The sequence below is a fragment of the Danio aesculapii genome, chromosome 13 (assembly GCF_903798145.1).
Source record: "Danio aesculapii chromosome 13, fDanAes4.1, whole genome shotgun sequence".
NCBI classification, from domain to species: domain Eukaryota; kingdom Metazoa; phylum Chordata; class Actinopteri; order Cypriniformes; family Danionidae; genus Danio; species Danio aesculapii.
In genome coordinates this window covers 8334448-8353857 of record NC_079447.1, presented here as the reverse complement: position 1 = coordinate 8353857, position 19410 = coordinate 8334448, and the positions used below count along the sequence as shown (strand labels likewise).

The 19410-nt window shown below is 36.4% G+C and overlaps 1 protein-coding gene across 1 annotated transcript; it reads right to left on the bottom strand.

Annotated features, from left to right (window-relative positions):
- Window positions 1-571: 571 nt before the first annotated feature.
- glo1 (glyoxalase 1) lies at window positions 572-17403 on the bottom strand. Its single transcript, XM_056471630.1, has 6 exons — window positions 17246-17403; window positions 12618-12700; window positions 9208-9348; window positions 6357-6424; window positions 2980-3069; window positions 572-1456 (listed from the first exon to the last, which is right to left on the bottom strand). The coding sequence occupies exons 1-6, from the start codon at window positions 17312-17314 to the stop codon at window positions 1365-1367; spliced, it is 543 nt and encodes a 180-aa protein (XP_056327605.1). The 5' UTR covers window positions 17315-17403; the 3' UTR covers window positions 572-1364.
- Between the last annotated feature and the right edge of the window lie 2007 nt (window positions 17404-19410).

Sequence of the window (19410 nt, the reverse complement as noted above, 5' to 3'; positions counted from 1 at the left end):
CAAAGGAAAATTAATGAAGTTAGCTTAATGAAATAAGCTTAAGACGAAGGTAATTAAAATAAAGCATCAGGTAATAATTAATTTCAAGTCACAATAATTATGCATTTACATGTAGTTAGACATGTAGTTTACCTTTAGTTATACTGAATAGCTCTAGTAATAAAACTGAACTAAACACTGACGGATGAATACTGATGTAATCAGCTGTCTTGTTTGTCATAACACATATAGAAACTGGTTGGATTGCTGCCTAGCAAGATTTGTTTTTTAGTTTGCCTTCCCCGTTTTGCAACCTCACATACTCCTAATGTTTCCAAGGCGTTGTTTGCAGCTTACTCTGCTTCTAGTCACACATTAATGCCGGTGAACAGTTTGAGCTCTTAATCTGCTTAAAATGCAACATCGCGAATCTTATGATGTCCTGGCACGCTCAAACATGCAAAGTATGCTATAAGAAGAAATCTGAAGATGAATCTTAATGATCCTTACATAGTTCATGCTACACGTATTACTGTAAACGAAAGTACTTCTGTTCTTGTTCAGACAGTCAGCAAACGAATGACACCACAAAGCCCTTTCCTTGGTTTATTTGAACAAATATAGGCAGGGTATTAGGGGCGGATATGAAGGATGTATTGTATTAATTAAAAAAAATGCTATTTTAATAAAGGAGAAGCTTTAGGAGAACGGCATCCTTTCAAAAATTAGCATATTTTAACAAAGTAGAATTTTAAAGAGACAGTACACAGAAAAATCAAATCTTGCAATCATTTACTCATCCTTTAAGTTTCTTTCCTCTGTTGAACACAGATATAAAGAAAACGTTGATTATAAACAGATTAATTTATATCATAGCATTTTGTGTTCATACACAGTAAATAATGCAAGATTCCACACAATTCATTGGTTTAAGTTCAATCAATTAAGTTAACTTAAATTTAAGTTGATTGAACACAAAACAATTAAGTTGTCCCAAAAAAAACCCTCAAAAATCATGTTGTTTCAGCTCATTTTAAGCGCAAACTCACTTTTAAGTGTACTATAGATATCAATGACTGATTTTTCCTCCAACATACTTCGAAATATCTTCTTTTGTGATTTACAAAGTATAGAACAACTTAAGTTAGAGTAAATAGTTTCATTTTTCAGTGAACTATCCCTTTGAGCTTAAACTGAATGAGGGCCTGCGTTAATTCAAAAAGTGACTATCAAATGATATTGTAGCATTATATTGTTCGATGTAAACACTGTTAGTCTTCACTGCGCTTGTTTGCAGAGAGCAACCACCCTTTCTTAAATCACCCATCTGTCCTTTATTTATATAACTAGTGTTCTCGGATCAGGTCACAGCGTAATGGCAGTCTTTATGAAGTGATGGACACCATGTTATTAGGGCTGAGAATCTCAATCCAGTAACCGTCAGGATCCTGAATGAAGGCCAGGCCCTTCATTTTACCTGCAGGAGAGAGACGCAACGGAAATAAATATGTAGTAAAAGCATACATTGAAATAGAAATAAGCCGTTTAGAAATCGTTTAGCTAATTTATTTGTGGAGAAACAATACAGCATTACAATGATTCGTTATTTTTAGGTAATCTTCTCCATTTTCAGTGTGTGTTTTATTGTTCCTTTTTTTTATTGTATACATTTGTTCACTTCTCTTTGTTTTTTTATACTCTGTGCAGCACTTTGGTTTACTGTGGTTGTTTTAAATGTGCTATAAACACAAATAAACATTGTCTTGTCTTGTGTTGTGTTGTGTTGTATTATGTTGTATTGCGTTGTATTGCATTGTATTGTGTTGTACTGTGTTGTATTGTGTTGTAATATATTGTATTGTGTTGTATTATATTGTATTGCGTTGTATTGTGTTGCGTTGTATTGTGTTGTATTGTATTGTATTGTATTGTATTGCGTTGTATTGTGTTGCGTTGTATTGTATTGTGTTGTATTATATTGTGTTGTATTGTGTTGTAATATATTGTATTGTGTTGTGTTGTATTGTGTTGTATTATATTGTATTGCGTTGTATTGTGTTGCGTTGTATTATATTGTATTGTGTTGTATTGTATTGTGTTGTATTATGTTGTATTATGTTGTATTGTGTTGTGTTGTATTGTGTTGTATTATATTGTATTGTGTTGTGTTGCATTGTATTGCGTTGTATTGTATTGCATTGTATTGCGTTGTGTTGTATTGCATTGTATTGCGTTGTGTTGTATTGTGTTGTGTTGTATTATATTGTATTGTGTTGTATTGTGTTGTGTTGTATTGTGTTGTATTGTATTGTATTGTATTGTGTTGTATTGTGTTGTATTGTGTTGTGTTGTATTGTGTTGTATTATATTGTATTGTGTTGTATTGTGTTGTGTTGTATTGTGTTGTATTGTATTGTATTGTATTGTGTTGTATTGTGTTGTGTTGTATTGTGTTGTATTATATTGTATTGTGTTGTGTTGCATTGTATTGCGTTGTATTGTATTGTATTGTATTGTGTTGTATTGTATTGTATTGTATTGTATTGTATTGTATTGTATTGTATTGTGTTGTGTTGTGTTGTGTTGTATTGTGTTGTATTGTATTGTATTATATTGCATTGTATTGTATTGTGTTGTATTGTATTGTATTGTGTTGTGTTGCATTGTATTGCGTTGTATTGTATTGCATTGTATTGCGTTGTGTTGTATTGCATTGTATTGCGTTGTGTTGTATTGTGTTGTGTTGTATTATATTGTATTGTGTTGTATTGTGTTGTGTTGTATTGTGTTGTATTGTGTTGTGTTGTGTTGTGTTGTATTGTGTTGTATTGTATTGTATTGTGTTGTATTGTATTGTATTGTATTGTGTTGTGTTGTGTTGTGTTGTGTTGTGTTGTATTGTGTTGTATTGTATTGTATTATATTGCATTGTATTGTATTGTGTTGTGTTCTATTATGCAAATAAAATAATAATTGCTTAGGATGGGGGAAAAAACATACCATCATCTGGCTTTTTTACAAAGGTCACTCCGTTCTCTTCAAACAGCTTGCAGGCAGCATAGACATCCGGCACAGCAATTCCAATATGGCCTAAAATTAATTGAAGATTTTATTTTTGTTCAATTTTAGACACTGAAACATACTACAGAGATTAAAGAGCCCCTATTATGGGTTTTTGAAAATGAGCTTCCATGCAGTGTGTAACACAGCACTAAGTGAATGTAAACTGAAGGATTCGGATTACTACCTTGCAATCCGTCTCAGCATGAATCAACGTTTCTCCTTTACTCATCATCCTGTTTCTTACTATTTTTATTAAAGATGATTATTGAATAATGAATAAAGTAAACACATTGCTTAATTTAGGAATGTTCAGTGCATTTGCCGGTCTCTTTGTAACTATTTTCAGGAGTCACCAAACTAGGTCAGACGTCTCAGAGACCTCGTGTGGAACTGAAGGGTTGAGGACTGGAAACATTTACATCTATTGTTATTTCTACAAGTTAAAACTATCTAAAATGTCTAAAGTGATTTAGCTATTTTTACGGTTAATTCTTTTAAGGGGATTTTACTTTTTATTCAAGATAGACTTTGTGTAGTAAGGATATTATAATAGCCTGAATGTAGATTATAGCGGTTTTTAACCAGTTTTGATAAAGACAGCTGAGAGTACACTCACTCAGCCTTGGATAAGAAACAGATTGTACTTTAAGTGTGTGTGTTCTATTTGATTGTGGATCCGTTTCACAGGTCTGGAGTCAGCTCTAAACAGTCTAGTGGATGTCTGACATTTATATGCTTAAGATATTGTTCAGTATTGTACGCACACACACACACGTGGAAATTTTCGTAGCCTATCTGTGTTTTAACCAATCAGGTTAGATCACCTATATGTATGACACAGTTAATGACGTTATGTGAGAGTAGAATTGATGCGGATTGATGATTGTAAGCAGAGCGGCCTATAGGAACTCATTGCGAGTGTTGAAGCTGGCTTCTGCTGATGAAACTGCAAACTATCTTCAGGTAACTTTATTTATTTATTTGAATCTCTGACTCCGACTCGTCTTCATCTGACAGACTGCTCATTCGTTGGGTTAAAACTGTAAATAACCCCTACAAAACATCCAGCTGAGGTTTAAATCTAAAAGTTCACCTTGTTTAAAACTATTGATTCTTTAGCGAAATAGTTGACTCAGAGTCGAATAAAAGAATCGAGTTGGGTTCGGATCTTCTGACTGAGCGCATCGATGTCAATCCGCTACATCACCAAATATGTAGTTCCAGTTCTGCTAAAATGTTCACACGCTTTCTCTCCACACACTAGCGGAGGAGTGGGGGATCACGGGACTTATTATGACACGAAGATGACGATCACTGACAGATGGAGATTCGGCCGAGGGGAATAAAGGGTTAAAAGACTAACATAAATAAAAAAAATTGAGCTCCGTGAAAAATGTGGAAGATGATTGACAGGGTACATAACTAAGCAACAGAACAGTCGGTTAATGAGGAAGTAGTATGTCCCAAACAAGCGGCAACCTCCCGCTCTCCCTCGGGAAGCCAATAAGGAAGTAACTGAAACTGCAATTCATCAAAATTCCGCTAGTCCTGGCTCCATAATAGAGCAAAGTGCAATTGAGCCCACTGTTAGAATGGCCAACTTTACAGCAGAAAAAAAGGTGTTTACAGCCTGGTACAAAGAACGATTTTGGTTTATATAGCTATTATTACCCTCCGTGACAACTGTGAGGGGGGTGAATTTTTTTATAACTCATCCATTTCCTTTATATTAGGTTATATTAAGTTTGCATAATTAAGGGCGTGGCCACTTGAGTGACAGCTAGGTCTCGCTGGTCGCCGTCACTTCACCTCTGCTGAATCCGGCAGATTAGCCACTGATCTCAGCATATTCATCGTATTTTTGTTTTGTTTTATGTGGCTCTACACAGTCAGCTGCCTTTTGGACTTATTTCTTACAATTATCAGATGATATGAGATGCTGTGTGCACTTAATTGTGCTCGCAAACCATTCACGTGGCCTCGTTTCCCATGTGAGTAAAGTTATATACTTGTATACCATCTCTATAAATGTATTTGTTTTATTTAAGATCATTTATCATTAATATTTTTCTTTAGACCATAAAGCACTCCAGAATCTGACAGATTGATTAGCTGTAGGCTCTAGAACAGTCATCTGAAGCGTTATCATACAGTGTTATGCTGGATTTCATCAATAGTCCTGCATTTACTAACACACACTATATCTTAAGTGTTTGGAAGTTTCTCCCAAAGTAAAGTCTGTCTGCCAGGTCTAAGCAAAGTGCCAGCAGGCGTCTGTAGCTCCGCCCACTCTCCGCCTCTTTGCCCTTGTTTGGTATCCTGCTGTGGGTGCGATGACGCGCGAACAAAATGGCGACGGTTGGCCGCGCCTACTTGTAGCTTCTTTTGCAGTGTTCAAAAACCTATGGGTGACGTCACGGATGCTCCGTCCATATATTTTACGGTCTATGGTCCCAAAGCATACACTAGCTAACTCTTCTGTTACACACTTAAATCAAAAGTATGTACGGTACTTCACAAAAAAAAGTGCACATACACTGTTAACAATTTTTATAAATGACACCGTATTTAACTGTAAAATTAACTGTATTGTACGGTAAGACATTTATGCAGTATGTTACTGTTGTATTTTAAAGTTGCATTGTGAAAATTACTGTTTATTTTACAGTAAAGATATACATCAAATTCTGTAAATACATAAGCAGCAATATAAATGATGCTGTAAATATAAATACGGTATTTTTCCTGTATTTGATTTACAGTAAGTTACTAGCGAACTGCTGCCAGTAAGTTACTGTAGATTCTACAGGACATTGTTAACAGTGTATTTTTAGGATGTGGTATAAGTAGATGAATTAGGACGCAGTACCAGTCCCGAAACATATTTATAGCCAATCAGCAGTAAGGGGCGTGTCTATTAAGCAGTGGTGGGCAAACTCAATCCTGGAAGGCCGGTGTCCTGCACAGTTTAGCTCCAACTCTAAACAAACACACCTGTTTATAGATTTCTAGTGATCTTGAAGACACTGATTAGCATGTTCAGGTGTGTTTGATTAGTGTTGAAGCTAAACTGTGCAGGACACCGGCCCTCCAGGATCGAGTTTGCCCACCCCTGCTATTAAGTATAGTGGAGATATCACATAGGGGTTTGTTGGGTTATGAGCGTGTTTGTTTTGGAGCTTTCAAATATCATCGTTGGCAAAATTCACACAGTGAATCTTTAAGATGGATGTTTTATAGTATTTCATATTAAAGCTAATATGCTGATAAAACACAGTCCATCACAGAGAAAATGTCACAAATGCTATATTTACCAAAGCCTCTTGGGTCTGAGTTGCCATTGTGGTAAGACTGGCTGTCATCTGTTTCTGAGCCCCAATTACTGGAAAAAAAAAATAGACAAAAAAGAAATAGCACATGAAAACAGCTTTATCTAAAGTTAGCCATCAAATTTAGATATCTGCATCAGCTATTTAAATATCCTGAAGCCTGACTTACAACTGACATTAAGATGCATTTTAATCCAATCACAAGTGTAACCAAGAAAGGTCTAGTCCTTTATGAGCCAAAAAAAATGAGCCGAGTATTGCCAGTCTGTTGACGAATATGTAATTAATTTATTGAAATGTTTTAAAACAATGGTCCTCAAAGAAAGAGAGGAAGACATTTGGATATTTCACCTTCAACAGTGCAGAACATAATGAAAAGATTCAAGGAATCTGGAGGAATTTCAGTGCCTAAACGACAAGGGCGCAAGCCTAAGCTCAACTACAGTGATCCCCAATCACTCAGGCGACACTGCATCAACAATTCTCATTCATCTATAGGTGATTTCACCACATAGGCTCAGGACTACTTTGGCAAACCTTAATACATAGTTACATCAACAATAGCCAGTTTAAACTGTACGGTGCTGTTACAGTCAAATGTATATGCCTGTATGTTTTGCTTGTGTGTGCTCGCTCGCTCTCTCTCTCTCTCTCTCTTTCTCTCTCGCTCGCTCGCTCGCTCCCTCCCTCCCTCCCTCTCTGACAATTCTCAGGTACGCCCATTCCAGTTTCCGATTCGTCCGTGCAGATGTCAATCTCTATTGCACCCGGTGACGTCATCAACATAGCTACCAATCAGAATAGGAGCTCACAGTTTAAAGGGACGCGAGCGGGGAAGCTCGTTCTGCTTTTTGCTCTGTCTTGCTTGCCTTATGTTGCTTGCTTTTGTGTGTGTTTTGGCTTGTTATGTGATATTGATGTTAGTTTAGAGTTTTGATTTTGGTCTTGTTCTTGTTCATAGCTGTTACCGTCTTGTATGTGTGCTTGTGGAAATCCCCTGATCTCTGGCGTCCGCCTTTCTCTGAGATTCGAGGAGTTTAGAGGTCACGTGACATACATCTTGCATCACGTAGATAACTCCACTGTCTAAACACACTAGTTTAGAAGTGAGCGCCACCCGCTGTAAGTTTTCTCCATAATTTTGGTTAGTAGAGTAGGTTTAGTTATAGCGTGAAAACGCTGAAGATGTTCTGTTTGTTTATTTTCTATTAGATAGTTTAGAGGGTTATATTAGCTAGATTTGGGCGTTTTGTTATATTGCTTTCATTTATTTGGCGCCACTTAATTCTCGTTTCTACTATAATTCCAACTATAATATACGTTGATTTATTCTTTTTTTGTGGGATCTTGTAAAAAATCCTTTTTTTTTCTTTTCTGTTGGACTTTTTCACTATTGTAAATAAATTCACTTATTTTTTGAAGTATTTTGGTTGTTGTTGTTGAAAATTTTCCACCAACTCACCACAAATTTTAACCACCTTTAAATGTTACCTCTTAAACCCTAGAGCAAAACTATAAAGTCGTAACAGGTGCCAAAAGAAACTCTATGTTAACAGTGTCCAGAAGCGCCATCGACTTCTTTGGGCTCAGAGGCATTTGGGATGGACCATCAAACACCGGAAATGTGTACTGCGGGCAGAGGAATCAGTATTTCAGGTATTTTATAGGAGAAATGGACGCCGTGTGCTCCGGACCAAAGAATGGCATCATCCAGACTGTTACAGCAACAAGACCAAAAGCCAGGGTCTGTCATGCCTGTGTCAGTGCCCTTGGCAAAGGTAACTTGCACTTCTGTGATGGCACCATTAATTCTTTTTTTATTTGCGTTTTCTATAATGTCCCAACTTTTTCTGATTTGGGGTTTTATTACTTTCTTTAATTTCCTGCACTGGGAAAACATGATACAAGTTATAGATGTTGAGTATTGTGATAAAGGTATTAACTCCCAATATAAACTTCCCTAGAGAAATGCTATTTTTATTCACCATTTTTTGTTGCTAATTTGTCAAACAGTAAAATTGTAAAAATCTAAAGTAAAATAAACCGTAAACAGTAAAATAAACACGGTTATACAAGCGTGTAAACACGTGTAAAATAAACACGCTTATTCTTTAATCTTAAATTCTAAAATCTAATTCAGGCTAAAAAAAAAGTCGTGTCATGGTGCAAATATTACGACTTTTAAACATAAATAATAATTTAATTCTTAAACTTAAATGAATCACAATTGTTTTCTTCTTTGCTTGTCTCTACTCGCACCCTTAGTATTTACTTTCAGCTTTCTGCTCTAAAGCTCTAAAATAGGTTCAGCTTAAGACCAGTCTAACCAATAGTGCTGTTTTTGGTGGCATGGTTTAATTTTAGTTTAGTCAATAGCACTTACTGGGGATGTGGGTAGAAAAAGAGTAAAACTCCATCTGATTGGTAATCTAGATAAACAACCAATGCATGCATGCAACAGACATAATGCTTGACTTGCACCTCTTTGCGATCCAGATATTGCATATGCTGTTATTGTGGTTTTAGATATATTGGGCAGCCCTATTACTTTCCCTACTCCATTCTGAAACTATATTTCTTCTCTGCCTGTCCTTTGTATTAAAAAACACAGTTCACATACACATACATACACAATGTTTAACTACCTGAGACATGTCACAGCATTAACATATTGTTGTTTTTCTGTTGATTTAAAGTGCTTCTATTATCCTCATTTGCGAGTCGCTTATAAGGATAAAAAGCATCTGCTAATGAATGAATAAATGTTTATGTGGTCAAACGGCCTTAAAATAAAGTGTTGTGATAAATTGCAGCAAAACATTGCACACACACTTACTGAGTGAGCTCTATAGTGGCTCTACGGGAGAATGTCCAGGCCGTCCTCTCCTTCACATCTGCAGGGATCTCTTTCTTATCTTCGTAACCCAGAAAGTAGAGGGTGAATCGCATCGAGGGGAAATCAAACTTCTGTAACAGCCTACAAATAAAACATTCACATTAAGGTCACCTCAATGCTTCACTGATGCTTCAAGGAGGGACGCTCAAAGCCCAGGTGTGCGTGCATGATTAAAGGGTTAGTTCACTCACTTTTGTGCGCCAAAAACACCCCAACAGTACAGGGTGCACGTTTACTATGGGCAATACGATAAAACTACCATTAAAGTCAGCAGCAGAACACAAGCATCATATTGGCCATAGTAAATGTGCACCATGTGGAAAGGTTTTTGGTGCGCAAAAGTGTTCTTGGAGCTTCGTATCACTACAGTTGAAATCTTTTGACAATTTTGACAAAACAAAGTCTTTTGTTTTCGGTTCCTCTTCTGGATTCTGAACATCCGGTTGCAGTCTTTGGAGAATGAGGGTGCTTTCACACCTAGACTTTTGTTTCGGAACCTGGCTCGTTTCCCCAGTTAGCGCGATTCGTTTGGCATACGTGAATCCAGCAATCGGGCTTGGATCTGCGCCAAAACAATCGGTACGAGATCACCTGAATTAGGTGGTCTAGGCTCGATTGAAGCGAACTCTGGAGCGGATCGATTGTAGTGAGAAAGCAAAACGATCCGAGACCGGCTATTTCACAGCATTTCATATATATATATGCATATATATGGCTATATGCAGAGAGAATTATGAGTAGGGCGGGGTGTCATCATTCCTACCGGTAAATGTGCGCTTCATGTCAAATACGAAAGTGAAAGCATGCTGAACTATTAACGAGAGCTGTTTATCAGCAGTCTTGGTTTATCTGTTAATTCTCTCTATCATGTAAAGGCTATAATGCGTAATTTTAGCCAATAGCTATGTATGAGAAAGTCTTACCTCTGATTTATACTTGGTGACGATGTCTGTGGGTGTCACCATTCAAAATTAAAACGCAGCTTGTCGCTTGTAATGTCTTGTTGCTCATCGTCATAAATTAAAATAAGGACGCATGACAGCCGAGCGAGACTCTGCAAAATAAACCGTGAAACTCTGACCAACGTGAGGAGAGTTGACTCGCACGTGACTTGTTTTGGTCCATTTAGAAACTTTGCCGTGTGAAAGCAAACCGCACCAAGTACAAAGTGCAACGTGTTACAATTTTAATCCCTGTTTCAGAACAAAACAGGAGTGAAAGCAATCTGAGAGAGCTTTGGGATTTCACCTAAAATAACTCATTTGTGTTCTGAAGATGAATGAAGGTCTCAGGATATTGAAATGAGGGTGAGGAATTAAAACAATTGTCATTTTAGGGTAAACTAATCCTTAAAAAATCAAAATGCAGGCCAGACACAGAGCTAAAAAAGCACTTTTGCATAGCAACTCTTGGCATTTTGCAACCTTAACATTAAACAAGTGCAAAATGTGTAGCGTGTAAAATTATGCACATGTTTTCTTTATATGAATTCATTTGTTTAGCAAGTAGCGGCGCCGGTGTGCTTTGCATTTAGTTTATGTTACCTCAGATTTAATTCAATTAGATGTGAATCGAATGTCGCGGGACATAGAATATGAGCTTGTGCAAGTTTCACATGCTTGTGGTTTGGATAAAGAATGTAGAATAAAGCTGTTCTCTGTGTGCAGATTGACTTTCAGTCAATGTTGGACTTTGCAAAGAAGTTGTTCCCAACTAACTTCAGATGGTGGCAAGCAGGATTTCTCTAGTGCACAAACTGTGGAAACCTAGAAAACCAATTCAGTTGATAGAAATCTTATATATGACATATGTGCATATCACATGTTTAGAATACAAATTCATATTTGGCTTTCAAAGATATACAGCACATCTCATATATGAACATATATGTAACATTTATCTAAAATATTGCAAAAATGGGCATTTATATGTGCAAAGTCAATGCAAACTGGACAGCGTCAATGCAAAATGCAATGTGCATTTCATTGCCTTTCACATCAATTGCTTCTTCCTTACAAATTCAAGATATTTAACCCTATTGATTAATGTGCTTAAGGCAAAAAGTGTCTCTCGAGTAATCTAGAGCAATTGATGTGGTGCTTCACATTTGGTGTGAACATTATAATGGTGTGAGCATTATAATAAAATCAATGCTGCTTTATATTGTTTCTTGAATATAAACTACATCTCCCATAATGCATGTTTGTTTTGAGACCCAGCTTATTTGTTTTTTCATAATTCTGCTCCACTTAAATGTGTGAGTTTTAGAGAAAGTTCATGACTTGTGTTTGATTTATGCAAATACATGAAATAAACAATTGTTTAACAGTATGTTAAGGAGTAGTAACATTTATAACTGGCCCTTTAAAGGCAGCCATAATGCTGAAGTGGCCCTCGGTAGCTATGTTTCCATTCAAAAAGGTGAATTAAATGTGTGCACAAACTGGAATATCGCATAAAAGACGTGCAAATAAAGCAGCGTTTCCTTCCAACGAGTCAAAGAGAACAAAATCGTCACTTCCTGATTTACTAAAGGCAAATATCAAAAGTAAAAACGTAGTTTGCTGAGGTAGGAGAAGCTGTGTGAATCCTTTATTTATTTAATAAATGACTTGCGCCTCAGAAGACAATGCCGACACGTATTGAACGCACGGTGGCCTCTGAAGACATGAGACGTTGACGATCCTGACAATTCTGGAGGTAAATAATAACATACTAACACTAATACTGAGGTGTTTTAAAATGACCAGAACAACATTTCAGATGTTTTCAATGTGCTCAGCCTGCTAATTTGTCCATTCATACACATTTTTATCACCACATGATCTCTTATAACAAAATCACATGACTTTTTTTATGCGCATACTGGAATTGGTGCGGTAAAAGTGTTTCCATCGCATTTTCTACACATTTTTTCTTATCGAATAAAGAGTTTATCCTACATTTTCAAAATGTATGCACGTCTTGGCATTTCCATCAACCAATTTTTTTATGCACATATCTAAAATGCAAAAAATAGCCAGCGACAATGAGTTTTACACCTCTGTTCTAACTGACACAGTCAAACCAAAAGCAATGTTACAGTTTGTAGCACCGTTGTAGGAGGTTTAAAATTCAGAGAAATGCTGGTGCTGTAATTAAGACCTAACAATAATAATAGGTGTTCGGTTTTGGACACATACTTTAAGCAACACAATCACAACATCTGATCAATACCTCTAAAATGTATTTTGTTTCTACGTGCACTTTTTTTCAACAATTGGGCTTTTACAAAGTAATTAAGACTAACATAAATCAGTCCAAGACACTGTGTGTTGTGAGATCTGTATCTTTTACACTAGTACACTCACGTCATTCCCAGGATCCGTGTGTAGAAATCCAAGGATTTAACCGGATCCTTCACCCGCAGCATTGTCTGCTGCATCATGAAGTCCTACATGAGACAAATTAAATGTATTATTTATTAATTAATTATGGCAAAAAAAAAAAAAAAGCTAAAACACATAAAATATTAAATGTCATCCAAAAGACTGAGACACAATGGGGGAACAAAAAGCTTATTTTGAAAAGCAGGTTATTTTCTTCCTCTGAAAGCATTTGAGAGTTTCTTTGGCCGTGTTTTGGATCATTGCCTTGCTGAAATGTCCACCCTGGTTTTATCTTCATCACCCTGCTAATGTAGATGTTGGACTGAAGCAGCTAATATTAATTTACAATGACGAAGGGCAGAGGGATGCTGAAGAACTACTGAGAGATTTCAGCTGCTGTCTGGGCTTTCCCTGCCATTCTACACCTTCCATTCTTCATGTGTTTTACACTTTTTCTCTGCGTCATTTCATTTTATTATGCATAACTTAATTTGTAAACTAATTAAATTAGTTTTGTTTGCATATATGGATTTCTTTAGTTGTTCCCAACATCCAGTAAAAATTTCAAGTCAACAACAGCTTTGTTTTTTTTAAGAAAAATGGTGACATGTTCAATACTTATTTCCCCCAACGTATATTCTGCAACTGATCCGATGAAATTCCAACTGTTCAAAACATTAGAAATACATTTACATATATTATCATTGTTTTTTTTTTTCATTATACACTCAACAAATACATTATTCACAACATTGTAGAAAACAATAATACACTAAAGAAACACAGAAAGATCCAATTCCTTATTTATTCCTCTTGGTGCAAGTGATTTTAATTTAAGAATCCAGAAAGCTTCTCTCTGCAATCATTTTTTATTTAGATTACCTCTCTCTTCTACATCCCCATATGTACTTCCTCAATTCCTATACCTTCTAGTTGTTCTAGTCTTGCTACTGCCGAAGTTATAACTTGTTGTCGTATACTAGATTTATGCTCACTATTTGCAACTTCAACAGACATGATGACTTCCCTATATACATCTGGCAGAAATATTTTAACATACAGACCACATTACGGGTAGAGCAGGTAACGCAGGTTTTTATTAGAATGCATTTACCTGCTACTAGATTCAAATATTCTTTACACTTTATTAGATTCTGGCACAATTGCTACATGGAAGATATAGTTATTTCCTACTATATCTGAATTAATTCATACAATACTTTCATATATTAATGAGCAATTTACGGAACAATCTTGTTGCTCTTTGGTGCAATCTTGTTGATGCAATTTACTCACTTTATCCAATGCATTATTCATTATTACATCAAAATTATGTATTTTTCTGATTATTGAACTTTTCTACAGTACTGCAATTACATTTCAGTCTATATAATTGACTCACTGGCAAACTAGGTTTTATATGAACTGTATGGTGAAATGTCCATAGATAATATTGTGTTTTTATCCATTGATTTTCAATATATTGTTGTATGTAATGTCTTATTAACTTCAGTTACTGCTACATCCAAAAAAATATATAAAATAAATAAACCAAATCAGTGCTCTTTTTTGTCGTAAATTAATTGAAGTAATTTTTGCATTTCTAAAAGTTATAACTGAGCCTAATTCTTGTTCTCTGCCTATAGATCGATCTATAGATCTCATCCAAACCTTAATGTTTGACTGGAATGGCTTATTATTATTATAAATATGATCATGTTTAAAGTTTCCCATGAATAAATTTGCATGGTTTGGTGGTAATGAGGTGCCCATTGGAGTGCCATGTATTTGCAAATAAAAATCTCTCAAACAAAAAAGAAATAATTCTTGTGAGATCTATAAATTGTGATGTAATCTATTGACATTGTTTATACAGGATAATTTTAATGCATCCAAACCTGCTTCATGCGGTATATTTGTGTGTGTATGTGTGTGTATATATATATATATATATATATATATATATATATATATATATATATATATATATATATATATATATATATATATATATATATATATATATATATATATATATATATATCTGTGTCGGTTATTCCATCCATCCAGTTATTTGTGTTGGTTGTTCCATCCATCCATCCATCATCATCGAACCGTATATCTATCCTTCTATCTATCTATCTATCTATCTATCTATCTATCTATCTATCTATCTATCTATCTAACTATCTATCTATCTTTGCCAGTTGATCCAATCATCCATCTATGTGTTGGTTGTTCTATCCATCCATCCATCCGTCCATCCATCCATCCACCGTTCCATCTATCAGTGTTGGTTATTCCATCCATCCATCAATCTATCGTTTCATCTATCTGTGTTGGTTGTTCCATCCATCCATCCATCCATCCATCCATGTCGGCTGTTCCATCCATCATCCATCCAACTTTCTATCTTTCTATCTATATTCCATCCATGTATGTTGGTTGTTCCATCCATCATCCATCCATCCATCCATCCATCCAATCTTGTTTCTAGATTTTTATCTTAATATAATCTCTACATGGGGTGACACGGTGGCTCAGTGGTTAGCACTGTCACCTCACAGCAAGAAGGTCACTGCTTCCAGTTCCGGCTGGGTCAGTTGGTATTTCTGTGTGGAGTTTGCATGTTCTCCCCGTGTTGGCGTGGGTTTCCCCCACAGTCCAAAGACATGCGGTTCAGGTGAATTGAGTAAACTAAACTGGCCGTAGTGTATAAGTGTGCATGGATGTTTCCCAATACTGGTTTGCAGCTGGAAGGGCATCCATTGTGTAAAACATGCTGGATAAGTCGGCTGTTCATTCTGCTGTGGCGACCCCTGATGAAAAAAGGGACTAAGCCTCTACAACTCTACATTTTTAAATTAATTTCTACATTTAATTGATTCTTTAAAAGACCAAAAAAAATTATGAAACAAAAAATAATAAATAAACATTTCGTTTTAAAAACAAAATCTTTACCTGATTGTATTGCTGGACTAATCCATGACTGGGGCAGAGGGACACATTTGCATGAATGTAATAATTACATAATTGTATTTGTTAGACTCTCACCATAGAAAATATGTTACATATTATTTATAGAAACTTTTAGGTATTTACTGGGAGTCCCCTGATTTCCTGAGCCCCCAAGCGGCTGCTTAACTTGACTATTGGTTAAATCTGCAGTACACTCACTGGCCACACCTTACTAGTATCGGGTTGGACCCACTTTTGCCTTCAGAACTGCCTTAATCCTCTGTGGCAGAGATTCAACAAGGTACTGGAAATATTATTCAGAAATTTTGGTCCATATTGCCATGATAGCATCACACAGTTGCTGCAGATTCGTCAGCTCCACATTCATGATGCAAATCTCCCGTTCCAGCACATCCTAAAGGTGCTCTTCTGCTGCTGTAGCCCATCCGTCTCAAGGTTCGACGTTCAGAGATGCTCTTCTGCAGACCTCGGTTGTAACGAGTGGTTATCTAAGTTACTGTTGCCTTTCTATTAGCTGGGACCAGTCTGGCCATTCTCCTCTGACATCAACAAGGCACTTGTGCCCACACAACTGCCGCTCACTGGATATTTTCTTTGTCAGACCATTCTCTGTAAACCCTAGAGATGGTTGTGCGTGAAAATCCCAGTAGATCAGAAGTTTCTGAAATACTCAGACCAGCTCGTCTGGCACCAACAACAACGCTACTCTTAAAGTCACTTAAATCACCTTTCTTCTCAATTCTGATGCTCGGTTTGAACTGCAGATGATCGTCTTGACCTTGTCTACATGCCTAAATGTACTGAGTTGCTGCCATGTGATTGGCTGATTAGAAATTTGCGTTAACGAGCAGTTGGATAGGTGTACCTAATAAAGTGGCCGGTGAGTGTAAAAAAAACGGGAATGCTAGATAATTTCTTTTTAAATTCTTGTTCAATCCATTTCATGTCTATTTCTTTGTGAGAATTCCCTGATATATCCATATGTAGCATTCTAGTTAAAGTATGGGACACCAGAGAGGTCACAGGTCAAGATTTTTATTACTGTAAAATGTCAAAGGTCACTGGAGAAACTTATATCTATATTTATTTTCTTTCTCATATGACTCAGTAATATTACAATACAACATTACACAAATATATAACTCAAAGTCAAAGTCTGCTGAGATGCTAACAGAGAGGCTGATAAAGCTCTATTAAATAGCATTTAACTTAACTTATTTGTTATGAATCGATTTTTTCCTGCAGTATTGTGAATATTAAGGTGAAGTTGGTTTAATATTCGCACATTAGGACTTTGTCATTAATAATATCATTTCAGAAAAGTATTCTTTGCAAGAGTTAAATCATATTAGCAGCCAATGACGATCAACATTGTTTAGAGTCAATAATATAGTGCTAATGTTGTTTTCAAGCCATTCCTACATGCGATTTCTGACCCAATCTCCAAAGAAGCTTCGTAAACAATATAAAGAAGTTGTCACTGTTCAAAAAATGAACGAATGTGCGAATAAGAAACAAACTTTACCTCAATTGTTGTTAGTTATACTTAAAGCAGAACAGGGGGGAAAGCGACGATCTTCGTGTTTGATCGACAGGTCCCGCCCTGTTCTGGATCCAAAAAAGCGTCTTACTTTAGTGATGGAGCTTCCCTCTTTACACGCGGCGGCTGCAGCCTCGTTTGTCACCCCTTGATCGGTCATTTTTACTTGTGTTACGGCCTGCTGGTCACCTGGCGGCTGACAGAAAGACAGTCCGACGGAAAGACACCTCGCGGAGGGGCGTGGCCACTCAGAGCAGCGCGCCGGTATGACGTGTCTGTGGGAGGAGCGATGATGGAGTATATGAATGATGAAATGGTGCTGTGCTTTCACTTCTGTTCCTGCAGAGGGCGAAAAAAAAGTGTTTATCAGAGAGTGGATTTGCTAAATTTGTTCATTCAAACACTGTTGTCGTGTTTTTTTCATATACAGGCACAATTTCACTTTTCATATCTAATTGAGTTAATGAATTGAGTGTAAACTTTAAAATAGACAGACAGACGGACGGACGGACGTACAGATAGACAGACTGATAGATAGATAGATAGATAGATAGATAGATAGATAGATAGATAGATAGATAGATAGATAGATAGATAGATAGATAGATAGATAGATAGATAGATAGATAGATAGATAGACATAGATAAATAGATGATAGACAATGAGTTCACTGTACTCAAATGGCCTCTATAGTCACCAGAGCTCAATCCAATAGAGCGCCTTTAGGATGTGGTGGAATGGGAGATTCACATCATGGATGTGCAGCTGACAAATCTGCAGCAACTGCGTGATGCTATCAGGTCAGTATGGACCAAAATCTCTGAGGAATATTTCCAGTACCTTGTTGAATCTAAGCCATGAAGGATTAAGGCAGTTCTGAAGGCAAAAGGGGTCCAATCCGGTAATAGTGTAATGTAACTAATAAAGTGGAAAGTGAGTGTACATTATGTTACAGGAGCAAACAAATCAGAATCAGAAAGAGCTTTATTGCCAGGTATGTTCACACATACGAGGAATTTGTTTTCGTGACAGAGCTTCTACAGTGCAACAGGATTACAGAGACAGGACAAAAAACAGATAATAAATATATATTTTTTAAAATAGAAGTAGTGAGTGCAAATATACAAACTGACAAGTGTATGTACATGTTTATTACTATATACAACATTATATGTGCAGCTGTTATGTGCAAATTGGCATGTAAAGTGTGTTGTTAAATAAGTGTATATGTGTATAAAAGTGTATGGCAAGTAGTGATGTTGGTTCAACAATATATATCATCAAGTGTTCATGAGATGGATTGCCTGAGGGAAGAAACTGTTTCTGTGTCGGGCTGTTCTGGTGCGCAGTGCTCTGTAGCGTCGACCAGAAGGTAAAAGTTCAAAGAGGCAGTGTGCTGGGTGTGAGGGGTCCAGAGTGATTTTGGCAGCCCTTCTGCTCGCTCTGGATAAACAATCATTAATTACATTTAATCTTTAAATAAAACCTATCCCTTTCAGATCAGTTTGTACATTCAATGAATCATTTACTTGAGACTCACTCTGCACAGATCATTTGAATCAATTTAGCTGTTTTTAATTTGTTTGATTCTGTCTAAATATGTTGAAAGGACAGTTCACTCTGGTAAGCACAACAGACAGAGAAGGCATATAACAGAATCTCATTTTCTTGTCGCTATAACTGTTTTTTCACAACATACCATGACAATATTGTCACACTGACTGCACACACACACACAAAAGGTAAGGTAAGGTAAGGTTAATAAGAAATTATCTGCATTTATGTGCATAATCTTATTGTAGAGCAATGTTTACATTAAACAAATTAAATCAAATTGTAAAAGAATAAGCCAAAACCAGGGGCGTAGCAGACATTTTAAAAGTGGGGGGGACGGCTGTATGAGATCATACGTTCATATAATTATTAATCCCCTGTTTCTAAATGATCTGTCTCTAACATAGTTTTTACAGACGCTAGGACACATTTCTCTATATAGGACACTTTTGCAAAACTCTTGACACAGTGAGCACAACATAAGTCTATGTGGGCTGAATTAGGGATCAATTCTCATTGTTTTGGCACAAAATGCATTTAATGATTACATCTCTCAAATTTCATCAATTCTTTTCTCATTCAGACACAACAACTGACAAAATTCTTTGGACATACAGGACATTTTGCACATGCTGCGTGCTGCGTGTCCATTTGTGTGTAAAGCTCTGTGTGTGTGTGTGTGCGTGAGACACATTCAAAGG